General features: G+C 47.7%; 1 protein-coding gene across 1 annotated transcript in view; it reads left to right on the top strand.

The window, feature by feature from the left end:
• The window catches only part of cpne4a (copine IVa), a 109,769-nt gene that overhangs the window by 60,430 nt on the left and 31,839 nt on the right, over positions 1–17,500 (top strand). The window contains exon 9 of the mRNA XM_041987558.1: positions 10,776–10,874. Coding sequence (XP_041843492.1) covers positions 10,776–10,874 — 99 coding nt within the window. The remainder of the gene's footprint in view (positions 1–10,775; positions 10,875–17,500) is intronic.

The raw sequence follows: 17,500 nt of genomic DNA, 5'->3' as shown, positions 1-17,500 counted from the left end.
GTACATAAAACACTAAAAGCTTTGATCAGTATATAAAATAATATAAAAGAGAAACTAAATTAAACTGAGACATCGTCTGTTCGCGCTGCATGACTCAAACACATCAGATCCTTTAAATAAAGGTTTTAAAAAAAAAGAATTCCTGAAAGAGAAGACGAGACAACCAACGAGGAAGAAACCGGTCCATCTACCGGCTAACGCGGGACGTTTCCATCACGGTAAAACACAGAGCTGCTCCAGATCCAAACCGTCTTTACGTCCACATCTGAACACGAGACGTTTCTCCAGAACCCACTTCACATACGTTTGGTTTGTTTTCCCACAATGCCGTGCGCTGTACCCACAATGCATTTTGCTTTGTAGTGAATTATAACCAAGTTAACCGCGGCAACAGAAACCTAGAACACATGTTTCTGTTATTTCACGTTTACGATCTAGGATAGACACATTTAATGATCAGAGGGGATGGTGGGTAATAAAAACGATCTGTGGACTTTGAAACAAAATGTTGCGTCATCCTCTGGACACACACACGCTGTAAGAGCTGCACACACTCTCTGAAATGATATTTATGTCACGTAGCATAACGTTAAGACATCATCTCCCTTCCCTCCATGGATCAGGTCTAACAGCTGACTGCAGCACACTGGCAAAGACAACGAGCAGCACTCAGGACAAGAGACAAGAGACGTCTACATGGTGACAATCCCATTTAGACAAAAATACGGGACGTCCCCGCTAATATGGGACAGTTGGCCACCCTACCAAGGACTGACCCCTGAGGGACTCCATCATCAGATTCATAGAACGGCCCAGAACTGGTTGTTAGAGGATCCAGATAAAATAATCCAGCCGTACGAACATCAGATATGAAGCTAAGACAAATGTCATTGTCTCCTTCTTCTTCTCCTACTTCAGAGTGACTCCAGAAGATGGCTTGTTAACTAGTTTCTGTTACTAGTACCCAGGACTGCTAATTATTCCACATTAAAGGATCCAGTGAGTTGTTGCATTAGATGCAAGGATCTTCTTATCTATTAGCACCGAGGCTACCGGTGCAGGCTGCAGGAGCGATATAACCTCCTACTACATGTACGCACCTACAGATTCTCAACAGTCTTAGTTCTGCAGCAACATGGTTTATAGAAGTAAAGTCCAAAACCAAATTATTCATTTTTTCCCTTTTAATTGAATCTTTATTTTACTAGGCTAAACATTAGGAATACATTCTTATTTACAGGCACGAATACAAGCGACTGAAATGCGTCCTCCTCAGGGTCCCTTAGAGATGGGCTGAGAAGCTCGTCCTTCAGCCTCGTACCTCTCAGCTGGCCTGGAAATGCCGAGCTGGAAGACGAGGTCGGGAAGAGGGAAGCTTCTCTGCTTAGGCTGCTTCCCCCACGACCGACCCGGATACGTGGAAGAGAACTGATGGATGGAAAATAACACGTTTAAAGTTTAAAACTTGGCTCCTGATTTCGCGTTAGCATGCAACGAGTTCAGGAAAAACGTCATTATGTGAAGAATGGAAACAGGCTGCAAGTTTCTGGTAGTTTAGGAAATAATGCGTTTTTCTGGTGAAGACGATGTGCTTCCTCACACATTTTACACACACTAACTGAGTGGTTCCCAGCCTGGGGTCTGGGACAGGGGGTCCCTGAGGCCTTGAACATTAGAGCCATTGTAATTATTGTCCACAGGGAGAAAAGTAAGGCTGTATATTGGTCATTTAACAAAGGACAGGACTCAACCAGAATACATTATTCATGGTGAGAATCTCACCCAGGGTGGAGCAGGGGGTCCGTGGCATTATATGCATGAAGGGGGTCCCCAAGGAAAAAACAAACAAGACATTTAAGCACATGGAACATATAAAATGACGCTTTAGAAGTTTCCTGCCAGCTAAATTAGGTTAAACTAAACAGCAACCTGCCTTCAGGGACTCCATGCCGAGAACATAAGAAAAGAACAAAAACTTTTTCTCCCTTAAGTTTCTAATCCTGGATGAGAAACTTTTTATGTTCCTGCCTGACAGCTCAAAGCAGAGGAACAAAGCTGGAAGTAAAACTCGGAAGCAGCAAGTTCTCTGGAAAAATGGCTCATTTATAGGCTGTAATTATCTCCTGTCGTCCATGGAGGACCTCTACACCCAGCGGTGTAGGAGGAAGGCCACCAAAATCATGAAGGACCCCAGTTACTAACTGTTTTATCTGCTACCGTCTGGCCGACAGTTTGGCAGCATTCTGTCCCACCGGCTCAGGACAGCTTCACACCGCAGAACATATGACTTCTAAATGCTGTCAGCAGCAACGCCGCCTTTAAATAACATCTTCTTATTGGTTATTTTATATTTATTTGTTTAACTAATTTGTAGTGTTCTTGCTTTTGTGTACAACTATTTTTATTGTGGTTTATATTCTTTTTAGCTTTGTTAGAGAGCCTGGGATCTGAGAATTTCACTGCCAGTGATTATTGATGTTATTGTTGTGCAATGACCATAAATCCATTCATTCATTCAAACTAACTTTATTGGACCTCACATCACAGTTTCCTGTAAGAAATAAATAAATGGGTATAGTCAGAGGAATAAAGCAGGCTGTGTGCTTCTGCCTCAGGGTGAATATTGGCTGCTTCTCGGTTACTGCACCTTCACGTCTGCTTTCATCCGTCATGGAGGGAAACTATGAGATTAAAACGCTGCTCCAGTATTAAAATTCTTTATGCCTTCACCAGATCATTTATTCCACTAAAGCAACCACAGCCATGGAGGATTTGTACGGTAAAAGTGGCAGAAAACTTTCCTTAGTTTAGCTCAGCTGTGAGGAGAGCAGGCAGTAGTTGCTGTACTGGGGTGAAGCTCATGTTTCTCTTGCTCAGAGCTCCGCGATGCAGCCATTTATCATGCAGCTGGCCTGGTGAGCTAACAGTGATATGCGAGCGCTAGCCACAACAACTCGCTAATTTAGCTGACTGCCTGCCGCTTAGCCACAACTTTACAGAGTTGGAAGTAACATGTAGAGTACACCGGTGGGGAAGAATAATGGTTTCACCATGAGCCATATTTACTAAACTGTGGAAATTAGCATCCAGTTACGTGGGTGAGATGCTAACACTGCATTGTTTTAGAAACACAGGCACATCAAGCTCATCTCATTAATAACCAAAGCAGTCTTAGAGGAGGAGCACAACATTTATAACGTCCTAAAATGGCTCAGCGTTGATGCTACATCTTTTCCTCATTCATTGAATGTGAAAATTGATAATACAGGCGATGACAGAACAAACCTCCATCCATCCATTTTCTTCCGCTTATCCGGAGTCGGGTCGCGGGGGCAGCTGCCTAAGCAGGGAAACCCAGACTTCCCTCTCCCCGGCCACATTCACCAGCTCATCCGAAGGGATCCCGAGGCGTTCCCAGGCCAGCCGAGAGATGTAGTCCATCCAGCGTGTCCTGGGTCTTCCCCGGGGCCTCTTTCCGGTGGGACGTGCCCGGAACACCTCACCAGGGAGGTGTCCAGGAGGCATCCTAACCAGATGCCCGAGCCACCTCATCTGGTTCCTCTCGATGTGGAGGAGCAGCGGCTCTACTCTGAGCCCCTCCCGGATCACCGAGCTTCTCACCCTATCTCTAAGGGAGAGCCCGGCCACCCTGCGGAGGAAACTCATTTCGGCCGCTTGTATTCGAGATCTCGTTCTTTCGGTCACTACCCACAGCTCATGACCATAGGTGAGGGCAAGAGAACAAACCTTTGTCACCTAAATCAGCCTTAAGCCTCGTGTCCACCAACGGGTTGGGTCGGGACAGTTAGAGTGTGGATATGGTTTGTAAACTGTAACCTTACCTGAAAGCCAGCTGGATGGCGATAGATGCCTCAGCATGACGCTATCGCAGCGCAGCAACTTCCTTAAAGTAGAACCAAAACTCTACTCCGATACAAAGGAGGAGAACAGCATCATCCAGCAGTTTGTGTTCGTTTTTCTTGGCGGCGCTTCGTAAAAACTGAGATTTAATCAACAAAAAGAAAATGTGTTGCTCTAAACAAGGAGCTTTGCTTTGTTTTTATGGCAGGTTGGATGGGATTACAGGGGGTCAAACTCCACCCTTTCATGTCGGGTCGTTGTTTGGTACCCCGACAGAAGGGTCCCAACAAAGTAGGACAGGTCAGATGTTACGGTACCCTTCCCAGTTTTCAGGCTGTGGTTCCCAGTTCTGTAGAAACACACACAAAAAAAAGCATCCCGACCCAACCCGCCCCGACCGGCACCCGTTGGTGGAAACGGGCCTATAACATCATAAATATTACGAGCCTGACTTTATTAGCGTCTGTGGATGGGATGCTACTGCTAGCTTAACTTTTCTCTGTGTTCTGAGATGTTTGCTGACCATGATTACAGCTGCTAGCTGTGGTGGCTTTCCAACCACCTCTACAGCGTGGCGGCATGTGATGGCAGCTTCTTCATCATCAAGCACACCTCATTACATCACAACACCAGGAAAAGAACTGGTACCATCTGCCAGAAGATTCAGGCATTTTATCGAAAATGCAAGACTTCATTTCCTGGACTGTTTCCTGGTTCAGCACAGCCTTCGCTGTCTACCGTGGGATCTGTGGCTCAGGTGGCCGCTGTACACTGGAGGAACTGGGGTTTGTTGTTGCCTCCACCATCTCCTGGGAAGCTTGGCCTCTGCTGTCCATCAGAGGATAAACGGTTCAGCGCCGCCTCCGCTATCCACTGGGGGATCTCTGGCTCGCCATCTGCTGTCCGCTGGAGGATCTGGGGTTTGGCATGACCTTTGCTCTCTACCGGGTTAGCTTCAGGTCCTCTACCAACTATCAGATCTGGCTGGTCTGGAACAGCCAACCCCTGGCCAGACCTAAAACTAGTGGCCAGCTACCGCCGGACCAGGCCTGGGACCAAGCAGCAGCAGGGGATGAGCTAACGTCAGGAATCGGGCTCCACTAGGTGAGGAGCTAGCAAATTTAACAGGACTCTGACAGCTGTTCAAAAGGAAGACTTGAAAGAATCCATAAACATGGTCACTGGTGAAATGGTCACATAACAGTCCATAATAACAAATTTACTGAATGAAATAAAAAACCTTAAAGTTAAAAATATAAAACAAGAAAAGAAAATGGTTTGTCTGGAGAATCGTGTCAGATTTGGAGCGAATGATGTTGAAATCTCAGGATGAGGGATCAGACCTGGAAGCTATTTAAGAGCTGTAAAAGGCAACGAAGATATCAGCGGAGAAGAAAGATATCTTGTTTTTCCACTAATGGAAAACATTTCCTAAAGAAAGAAAGAAAGAAAGAGATTAAAAGGTTCAAATGTTGAGATTTCAAGGAAAGCCAGACTACTTCAGAAACAGAGCAAGATTCAATCAATGTGGACTATTAACTGTAAAGTGTTTATTAAACCGAAAGTTGCAACAGAAATTTCAGTTACAAGCCACTAAACTTCGTTCATAAAAAGCCAAAAGACCGACTCAAGTTTTCATAAAGCGACAGAAAGGCAGTAATGGTTGTGCACTTTAATAGCATCAGAAATTACAATATTCATGTCCTGACAGCGTCGGAAATGCTGCTTTTACACCTACTTCTACATTTATGGATAGAGGATATTTAGAAGAGATACTGTCTGGAGCTCCTGTCTATATAAAAGCACATATACCCGTATAAATAAGATGTGACACTGAAGCACTGTGTTAAATACATTTACTACATTTAGAAGCTATCCTATCTTAACTGGGCAGCTATTATCTGTGACGTGCTAGATGTGGTTGGTGTTTTAGGTTATGAAGCATACTTGTCGGGGGATTTAAATATCGACTGCTTATAGCATAACCGCTCCATGAAAACAACCTGCCAGCTGTGAGGAAGGCCTGGTTTTACTCAGGTAATAACCAATCCAACAAGGACATGTTTTAAAAAAGATGGCACCATTTCTTCAGCCTGGATTGGCCACATTTTCTCGAACACACCGGACCTGTTGCAGCCACATCCTCCCTTCCTGTAGTCTGTAGCAGCCACAGCCTGTTTCAGTCAAAGCCAACGATCCAGGAGGAATTTTCATCATATCAACTACTCATGAAGCAAAATTCAAAGATGAAGTAAATGAGATGTCACAGATGATCCTGGTGATGCTTTCAGGATATTTTCTTATCTTTGGTGAATAAGTTCGCCCACTAAGGAAGTTGTTGTCTGATCTACATGTACAACAAGGACAGCTGTTATTCAAACAGCCAGGATAACTGGAACGAATAAAATAAAGAAACTTTGTAACAAACTAAATAGAGATAAAAAAAAATGAATGCGGGAACAGAGTCAATATTAAAAAAAATTACAAAAGAAAAAAAAAACACATTATGGAACAATAATGAGATTTTAGGAATAAATTAGAATTTTACTCCACCTACGTAGAAACCAAGGATCAGTTTGAAACTAGAACTGCAGAGATGATTTTAATAATTATGCCAATCATGATCTCATGGCTTATGGGGTTTTTCTACGGTTTTATTTCTTTGTTTCTGTTCTTCGAGTCTCGTCTCTTGTATTCTGTTTTATTTTGTAGTCAGGCTCTTATATGTTCTGTTCTTTTACTTCCTGTTAACTGCACACCTGGCCTGACTTTGCTGATTGCTCCGGCTGCTCTTCATGTAGTTAGTTCTCCTCCTCAGTGTATAAATACACACTGCTGTCTTTTGTTCACCAGTTCACCATCATTGCACCATCCCTTCTTCCCTGTCCTCGTAGTTTAAAAATGACAATGCGTATAAAGCAGAGAATCTAGTTATAGATGATGTGTGTGGGTACGAGGATATGTGCATGGATTTGAGTATCCATGCATCATTTTGGGGTTTGCGTGCATTAGTGTGATGTGTTTATGTGTATATGTGAAGGTATTTGCCTACATGTGCAGAGACATTTGATTGAACTAAACAGATGGAGCCCAGGAAGAACCAGAGTCCAGAAAAACCAGAAACAAGAAGGGCATTCACCCTGGTGCTGTTTGGTACCCCTGGTGCTGATAGTACGCTGTGATTGGAGAAATGCAAAGAAGTGGGCTCTGGTCCGGTTGAATACTGGGGTCTCCTGGTTCGGACCGAAGAAGCTCGTTCTGGTCCGGTTGAAAACCGGGTATGTGATGGGATGTTCGGCTCTTTTGGCTCCTGAACGGCTCTTAATTTAGCATCTTTTTTAGCCCCATAATTTACCTTAATGTCCCAAAAATGGATGAATTGTTTTGAAAACCCCTTTGTGTTCAGCATGTTTATGAGACGCCTTATATTTGCCTCCTTTTGTGCATTTATTCTGATACAAAACCACTACTTTTGTTTACTATTTTAACAAAAATCTTATATTGCAGAAATGAACAAAAAACAGCAAAAAAATCCACAAAACAGAACGAGAACCAAACTCAAGAAAGCAGCATTAATGTCCTCAGTGCAGGTTCAGAAAAATAAGATGCTTCATCTTGGATGGCTGATCCGGTTTCCCCCCTCTGTGAGTCGGGTTTGACAACACATCTCCTCACGGCTGTCTGCTGTCTCACTCGCGGTGCCATCTACCCCCTCTTCAGTTTTCACATGATGGTATGATCCTATCCTCACGTTTGATTGGCTGCATGTCCATGCGGGCCAATCCAAACAAAGCCGTGGGCAGAGCTGGGAATGAGGGGTGAGGGCTCAGCACACAGTAAAATAAAAGAACTGGGAGCCCAGTGAGAGCTGGTTCTTCAGATTCACTACAAAGCCTCGGCTCTCCTGGTTCTGACCCAAGAATCAAACTCTGGTCCGACTGAAAACCGGGGTCTCCGGGTTGGGTTCTCTTCCAGTGTGAAAGCAAACGGAGCCTCCAGTGAAGCAGAGACAAGAAGTGATGAAGTCAACAGGGACACATTCTGGTGGAAACTGGATCAGGTTTAAAACCAGGACCCAGACCACACAGATTATAGATAAAATCCACCAAAATCATTCTTTTTACTTTTCAGACCATCCAGCATCTCCTTCCTCTGGTCCACGCTGCCATCCCCTCCCATCCCCTCAGATCCTCTCCCTCTCTCCATCCCACCATCCCCTCCCCTGGTCTTGTTGCCATGGGGACCAGAGCTTTTAGCTGCTGGAACTCCCTTCCTCCTGATCTCTCTCTTTATCTCATCTAAAAACTCACCTTCAATCCTTCTTTGCTTCACCTGACTGCTGTACTTCTACTTCTTCTTAACCCTTTTATTTCATTCCTTTGTTTTTCTCCTGCTTTGTGTTATTTTTATCTATTTATTTTGATTTGTTGGTTGTAAAGTGTCCTTTGAAAGGCGCTTTAAATAAAACAAATTATTATCTATACGATTCATATCAATGCCGTATTTGGCTCAGTCACCTTCGGGTGCCTGGGAGCTCCCGGCTGCTCTGAACGGGCTCTCCCAGTCAGAAAATCCCTGCTGGGCTTTTATTTGGCTGCTCTTCAGAGAGGAATCCTCTGAGCTGCTAAGTGTGACAGCTCATTAAAACCTCAGTGTGTTTCCTTGCAGGTAGATGAAAGAGGAGTTTCTTCCTGCTCTGTAATCCGTTGATTCGTTTGTGTGAAGAGGAGGGTTCGTACGGCTGCCTTCGGTTTAATGAGCAGTCAGTCATTTCTGCACATAAAGAACATACCTGCTGTTCATCTGCCTCAGATTTAAATGCTCAACACTTGAGTCCCATTGACCCAAACCTCCAGCTTATCTTCCACATTTTGTGTTCCTCATATCACCATGAAGCCCATAAATAGCTTCTACTTCATGCTTTTTCAGCCTTCAAGTGCTTCATATCTGACTCATTAGATGTGCAAGCTGCACAAATCTTTCAGCCTTTGTTCCAGTTCTTTCTCTTCTCAGCTGTTTTTCTCCACTAAAGCAGTAAAATCTGTCTTAAAGACATTCTTCTTTTTCTTCAAACTCTCTCCTCGACATCTGAAACTGCTGGTATACCATCTGAAAACAGACTCGTGTTGCCCGACGTGCAGGGTAGTGCAGGCTGAAGGCGGTAACGTCTGCAGCTTGTTTCTGTCACTTCTGACTGGATGAGTGAGTAAATAACACTCTCAGCCACAAAGTAAATCCTCTCTCTTGTTTGCAGAAAACAGACCTGATGCCAGTTTAAAGGCCTATTTCTGCTCCCTTACGTACGTAAACAGCGATGTCTGTTTCAAACAGACGTCATACGTCACCGTCCTCATTCTTCCATGCGTGTTTTGCTTTGGTAGTCAGTTCCTCCACTAGGGGGCAGTGCTGAGTTCAGAGTTCAATCCTGTGAGCCAGCATCCGTTTCAAAGCCGTTTAGCTGCAGTGAAACACCCGTACGAAGCTGTTACCAACGCCCATCACGCCCCAACACTCACATATAATCTGTATTCAAAAACTCGCACAATTTCTACAGTTGTGCTCGTCTTTGTTCTTCTTCTGTGTTTTTGTTCCCTTCATGATTCTCTTCTTCTTCTCTGGTTTGCTTCTTTCGCTGGTCGCATGTCGGCTGTTGTGCTCAGCACTGCCTCCGCCATTTCCAGAGGAACTGCTCTGTCTTCTGGGTATAGCAACGGATAGCTATGCTCCCTGAAAACGAAGCAAATTACGCTTGTAACCGACAGAGAAGACGGACGAAACTGTCCGTTTGTCTCTGCATCCGCCAGCGTCCAGCATGAATGGACCTTAGGATGTGACACTAAAGCAGCTGCTTCTGCTTCACTGGACTAAAACTCGGTCCAAGTTTTTCTTTTATGTTAAAAAAAAACCATAAAACTGTAAATATGATGGTTTGAAATATTTATTGGGGCATCAACGTCTTTCTTTATTTATTTTTTTTATTAGTACTAAAAGTCCTGTTTGATGGTTTTATTGTAATAAATACTTCTTTTTGCTATTAGAATGAACTTATTTGTGTATTTTTTGGCCCAATATGTTTATGAAATAAGTTAAAGCGTAAAAATAAAGATCAGATCACAGATGTCGGGTTGTAACGGGAAAAAAACAGATAGCTAACGTTGCTGTGGTAAACATTTTCTTTTTTATGTGGTACATGAAGCAAACATCTTTAGTTTTTTTAACAACTGAGTCTCGGAGCCTTTAAAGGTTATGAGACAAAATTAAGATTTGAAGAGCATCAGAAAAAGCAGAGAGGAGATCAGGAAGAAAAAAAAAAGATTTCAGCAATTTAAGTCTGATAAATTAATAATAATTAATAATCCACCTGAGTGCCATGAGGAAGCAGGTAAAGGAAATCTTAGTAGGTCAGAGGAAGTTAACTGCTCCCGTTTTCAGCCTTTATAGAGACTTTCTGGCTTCGTGTGACTCCAGACTGTACATGTGAGCAGAAACCAACGTAATAACATTCATGGTGCTCTGGGAGGTCCTCAGAGAGGCAGAAATAAAAGGATGCTGCAGAGTAAATGGCCCAGTAGTTCAGTCAAACTCCTGCATGAATGTATGAAAACTAAACCAGTAGAGGAACCAGAGCTCCATGTCAGTGCTGGAAATTCATGAGATTGTGGCCTTCCTGCTGCTCGCACCTCGTCAGCGCTTGTCTTCACCTCCTCCCATCTATTTTTCATGAACTCTGTCAAACTCTTCAGGATTCAGTCCCCCCTCTCATTTATCCACTGCCTGGAGTGGAGATACACAGTAATATATACACACATATATATGACCACAGAGCCTCTTTTATGTGTCCACACGGTGATGGTTCACGCTGTTATTTCCGCTGTGATAACACAACCATACGTCTTTGTGCTGTTTTTGCTCAGTGCACCGTGTGGGACTGGGACTCCAACGGGAAACACGACTACATCGGTGAATTCGAGGCCAGCTTTAAAGAGATGAGGGGAGCCATCGACGGACGTCAGGTGAGATAACGTTGTCCTTCACATGAAGATCTCATGTTTCCTGCCTGCTGGGGTGGTGAGTTCCCCGCATCTCCAAACACAAAAACCTGCTCAGGAACTGAGAGACACTTCCCACTGAATCACATCATTTATAAAGTGGTGCACATTTTCATGCTTTGCCTGGTTCTCTGAGAAGAAGTGTTGATGTGTGTTTGGAGGCTGTTTGGCTCCTCTGGAAGTGAAGGAGAAATCTCCCTGATGGGCAGGTATCTGCTCGCTCCGTCTCTCCTTCACCTGCACAATCAATTTAATGGCCCAGCGAGTGTCAGACTGAGCGACACCACCGCTCACCCACTGTGACACTCTTACATTCAGATAGGAGGGAAAACACAGCAGCAGCTCGCATGGAGACGCTTCCAGAGGCACCCCGACAGCCCTGAAGAGGCTTTCACATTACCCAGGCGTAGCTGCAGGCAGTAAATCTCAGCCTTTCGAGGGATGGACCAGCCCAGTTTTAACAAGGTCTTCTCATTGTTTTGTTTTTTTGTTAGGAAGTGATACACGTGCAAGTACAAATACTTCATCATTCATCCAAACCTACATGTGTACAGGTCCAGAAATGTATCGTACAGCTTTACCTACCCAAGGGATCACCAGCTCCGGTCCTCGAACGCGGGTATCCTGCAGGCATTGGATGTGTCCCTGAAGAAAGACAACCGATTCAAAGGAACGGGTCAGAGCTTGACAACAGGCTGTTGGAGGTTTGAATCAGGCGTTGTAGTAAAGAAACATCCAATACCTGCAGGACAGCGGCCCTCGGGGATCGGAGCTGGTGATCCCTGACGTAGACCAACATGCAGGCGTGGTACTGGTGTCCTGTGAGATCATCACTGCGGGGGGGATCTTCAGGCACATCGTGGTTCAGATGGCTCCGATGTAAACGGTTATAAAACAATTATTGATGCGTCTTTTTCACTATGTGCCTGTCACTTCGACTTCTTCCTTAGTGGACGCGTGTAACTTGGTTTTTCATGAAGAAACCTGGTCCGTCTTTCGGTTGATGCAGGACAACTTGTGTTTCCATTAGAATGAAGCATGGAGCTACATCAGATCCTCGCGGTCTGACCACGACACGTTTCGGTTGCAGAAAACTCACAACTCTTTGCGATGTAGTCCGCTTCCTGCATTTGGTTCACTTGAAGCCAACTGAGAGCTATGTGGTAGGTGGACCCACACCCCCCCAATGTACCAGACTTTCCAAGCAAACGAAGCCGCCCACAGAAGCCGAAGTTCTTTTACACGCTAGCCTTTAACGCAGAGGCTGCTGACTGGATTGGTCTGGTATGTGTACGCCACAGTCGGCCTGGGGGCTGCTCATCGTCCATGTCCATACCATGATGCTTCTAAAAGACACCTTTTCCCACCCCTAGTTGTCACAGGTATGTATCCACCCTTTCCACCTCAGAACCACTGATGAGAAGTGTACGGAGGCTCCTCTGCTGCTTCCAGCTGAAATCCACTATCAGTTGGTTCTATGGTTCTCTTTACAACAGTCCACCTGATGAGAGACCCAGCCTATGTGGTAGTCTTCAGAAAGATTGCTAGGACATCTGGTGGATGAAGCTAAAACATCGGCTCAGGTTAACATTAGCTAAACTTTCTTTATGTTGCTTAGCAACCAAAGTCTTGATAAGCTAATCCAGAAAGCTGCTACCCTCCACGAGCTTTCATTTATCCCCAGCATCTGGTCAGTTAACAGAGAAGGAGCCTAACCAGCTGAAGTTAAGAGATTTCCAAGCCTTTAACCAGGTGATCATCTGACTCAGCTCCTCCTTGCACCGCTCCCCATTTTTATAACTTCACCAAGAATCTTGAAAGAACTTCCACCAGTTTCAGGATGATGGGAACAACCAAACACAACTTTATCCACACACACTCTGGTCCACATCTGGAATCTTACTGAACAGTCATTGTAAAAATAAGTGTTTTACTTCACCTGAGACCCGTCTACACATCAGCAGCGCAGACTGTGGAGTCTTCAAATTCAGATTAAGCTAACAAACATGCATGTCTGCACGACAAACGACAAACGAAACTTTCTGTGTTTCTAATTAAAATCTGCTGAGTTTTAAACATCAGCTGAAAGGCAAACCACATGTCCAGAAATGGGTCATTAATTCATAGCCTGACATCATCAACCATCAGATAAAGATTCCTCTGAGAGGATCTGAGTTGTCTGTCCGACCTCTGTTACCTTCCCCCGAGCTGAAGGCTGGACCCACAAAAGACCCCAACCCCACCAAGTCCTGCAGGTTTCAATGAAAGTGCCAATTAACATCACGACCGCTCTTTAATAACACTTCTCTGCGGCAAAAACACTGCAGTTTACTCGATGCTCTGCCATGAGGACGCCATCCTGAATTAATGAAGACACGACTGTCAGAAGCACGACGAGCTGCCACTAATTACTCCGTTCCCCAGCCATCGTTCACGCCAGTCTGTCTCCATATGCTGCCTGTTTGCTCTGGAAATCCACAGAGGACGCCAACGCAGCACAAACAGTCGGAGAGGAGGTTCCTCAGCTGAGACTCAACCTGTTCAGGCTCATTATCAGCGACGAGGAGTCAGACGTCTCTGGTGTTACGGTTCTGGATAAAACCGCCTTCCAACGCAGACCAGAACAGGCCGGTCCTGGCGGTCACTGTTTACAGCCCAGTGTTAGTGGTGGATGCAGCTCATCTTAAACATGACGGATGTGGAAGTCTTTGTTATTTTTGTTATTATACCTTATTAATCCCAAGCTGGGAAATTCTTTCTCTGCATTTAAACCATTCTAGTTGCTGGGAGCACAGGGCTGCCAGATTCCAGTGACTGCGGAGCAGTTGGGGGTTCAGGGCCTTGCTCAGGGGCCCACCTTAGTTGCCAGCCTGGGGACTTGAATCCATCCCACCTCTGTAACCACTAGGCTACTACTCCCAAACTGAATTTTTTTTTTTTTCCTGTCTTGTCCAGCATCGTTGCAAACAGAATGATTGTCTGGCTGCTGTCTGGTGCTGGGCAATTTTACTCTATCAAGCAGGGATTTATACTACATGTATAAAGTCCCTCTTGATGAAAAACTTTATTAAATCAGACTCTTAATGCTGGACTCGACCGGAGGGGACAGAGAGAGAGAGAGAGAAAAGAAAGTAGAGAGAAGAGGGAGGGGAGAGAGAGGGACAGAAAGGGTGTGGGGAGTGCGGGTGGGGACTTGAAACATCATACAGAAGACCATGTAATCCATACTACTTACAACATATATAGCTAAGATCATCCTGGCCAGTAGGCCATTACACAACTAGTTGATAATAGTAACAATAATAATAATCACAATAATAGTAATAATAATAATAGTAGTAGTAATAATAATAAGAGTAAGGGTAATAATAATAATAAGAACAGAAATAATTAAAAAAAGAAACAAAATATGATAATAGATATAAGTGAAACTGCTGTATTCAAGAACACGCGCAGAGAAACCTGTGTGGATGTGTTGGAGAACTCGGCCACACGGCGACGCAAAGACTGTGTGGAGACGTTCAGGAAGGAGTGACCATGCAGAGTGATCATGCAGATGCCACCTCACTTGAACAGAGGCCAGAGTCAGGCCAGCGGTCCCGAGACCCAGGCCACCAGCCCCCCCGCAGGCAACAGATCCCGACCGGTCCACAGAGACGACCACTCGCCCGCCCAGGAAGGCAGCAGCAGGAGACTCCAGCAGGAGCCGCCCCGCGGACACAGGGCACCGGCCCCGGCGGGCCGAGGCCAGCAGTCCCCGACCCCCCCCGGGCACCGGCCGCCCGGGACAGACGGGGCAGAGGGCCCTGGCCCAGGAGTGCAGGGACACCCCCCCCCCCCACAGGCCGAGGGCCAGCCCCACACCCCAGCGCCCAGCCGCACACCCCGAGAACCAGTCCTGCCCCCCCCCCAGACCAACACACACACACACAAACACACACACTCTCCTTCCACTCCTCCATTTATCCTCCCACGCATACACCATTCAACCCTCACATACTCTGTCCTCCCACACACACACACCATCCTTCCACCATCCATCCTTCCGCACACACACCATCCTTCCTCCCACACACTCACCATCCTTCCACCATACACTCTCCCACACCTATCCCATCCTCCCACACACACATCATCCCTCCACCACTCATCCTCCCACACATACACCATCCTCCCTCTCACACACCATTCATCCACCTTCACACCTCCCATACACACACACACACACCTTCCTTCCACTACCCATCCTCCCACACATACATCATTCTCCTACACCAAACATCCACCTTCACGTACCCCATCCTCCCACACACACACACCACCCCTCCATCACCCACTCTCCCAAACATACACCACTCCCCCACACACACACCATCCTCCCTCCCATACACCATCCATCCTCCCGCACACACACCATCCTTCCACCATCCATCCTCCCACACACTCCCCCATCCCTGCATCATACATTCTCCCACACATACCCCATCCTCCCACACATACATCATCCCTCCACCATTCATCCTCCCACACCCACACCACCCCCCCTCCCACACACCACGCATCCACCTCCACACACCCCACCCTCCCACACACCATCCCTCCACCACCCATCCCCCCACACCCACACCACTCTCCCACCCACACACCACCACCCCCCCCCCCCAACACACACACACAAACACCATCCCCCCACCACCATCCTCCCGCCACCCCACGGGGGGACAGCCCCAGCCAGGAGGCGAGGAGACACGAGCCAGGCCCCCAACCCCCCACCCCCGCCCCCGCCCCCCCACTCCCCACCCCCAAAACAGCACCTTCCCCCCAGGGCCAGCAGCCAAAACCCCCCGGGACAGCCCGCCTACGCCCCGGGCCAACGCGACAGGCCACCCGGCCCGCCCCGCCCCCGGGCCATCCATGGAGACAGGGGCGCTTGAAGACCCCATCCCCCCTCCCTCCCCCACTAGTGATGGAATATATTATGTCCTGTTTGCAATTAAAAAAAGAGGGTTAAAATTGGGGGGCAGTAACTGCATTGAGGAGGGGGTGGGGCCACCTGAGCAGTCCCACCCCACCTGACCTCGCATGTTCCACCCCCCAAAACGTGTTTGTATGTTGCAAATGTTATTTGTGCTCAGTGACTAAGTGGAATTAAAAGCTGGGAGGCATGCTGCCGCTCGGCGAAGCAACAGGGCCACTATGATGACCCCCCTGCCCCGCCCAGCGCAACAAGCACACCTCCCACAGCCCTACCTGTGTATGTAGTGAAGAGTGGGGGAGGGGAGGGGTCAGGAGATGTAGGTCCAGAGGGGAGTAAGCCTCCCCCCTGGAAGACGACCCGCCAGTGGCTTAGGGCGCCCCCGTCCCCCGCCGGCCCCGAAGGGCGTCACAGGCCCGGAGCAGGCACCCCAACCCAGGCACGCCACGAACCCCCCCAGGGGCCAGCCACCAGCCCAAGGGGCCACTTTCCTCTTTCTGAGTGGGAGGGGGGCGAGGCAAAGGAAGGAACCCCAGGCCCACGCCCCCAACACCCGGCCAGGGCGCCCCCCAGAGGACACGTCCTAACCCCCTGCAAACGCACACACTTTTTTTTTTTTTTTTTTTTTTCCCCAGCCACTCACACACCCTCTCACACACCTCTATACACCAACACCTCAATACGTGCACATACCTCCACACACACACTTCACGCACATACCTATAAACACACACACCGGTGCCCACATACACACACACTCTCATACCCCTCCATACACATACACCACTACACACGCACTCACATACATACCTGCATATACACATAAGCACCTCCATACATACTCACGCCTCCACCCACTCCTTCACTCCTCCACACACACCTCGACCTCCACGTGCACACACTCATATATACACACCTTCACACACACCCACACACACATCCCACATAGACCTCCACACACACACCCGCACACCACTCACACACACATACACGCACACACCTAGACCTTCATACACACCCACACACACATACAGCACACACATCCCTCTACACCCACCCACACACCCGCATACCTAGAGACACACACACACACACACACACACACCCACCTATATACAAACACACCCCCACCCAGGTTCCGGGGCTGCGACCAAGCACCAGGGCACGGACCAACCCCCGGTACGGCACATCCGGACGGGCCCAGCCCCCCCCAGCAGCGGCAGACCCCCCACCCCCAGGAGAGGGGGGAGACCCGACACCCCAGAGCCCGGGGCCCCCACCCGGCCCACCCCGGGCCCGACCGGCCACACGGCCAGGGGCCGACGGACACCGACCCAGGCACCCCGGCAGCCACCCCCCACCGCCACGAGGCAGTCCCACCCCGGGGCCCACCCAATGCCGCCCGCCCAGACCGGAACCCCCAGCTGACCCAGCAGCGGAGCAGCCGAGATCCCCTCCCAGGAGACAACTGGAGACCCGAAGCCACCAGGGACCCCCCACCCATATCCACCCCCATCCCAGCGAAGCCGCAATCCTCCACCTACATTAGGTGATGTAGCCAGTCACAGGGGACCAGAGGGAATGAAAGTCATCTGATTGGTTCCTGGAGGAGGCA

This window comes from Melanotaenia boesemani, chromosome 6 (assembly GCF_017639745.1).
Source record: "Melanotaenia boesemani isolate fMelBoe1 chromosome 6, fMelBoe1.pri, whole genome shotgun sequence".
NCBI lineage: Eukaryota > Metazoa > Chordata > Actinopteri > Atheriniformes > Melanotaeniidae > Melanotaenia > Melanotaenia boesemani.
This window is presented reverse-complemented; position numbering and strand designations above follow the sequence as displayed.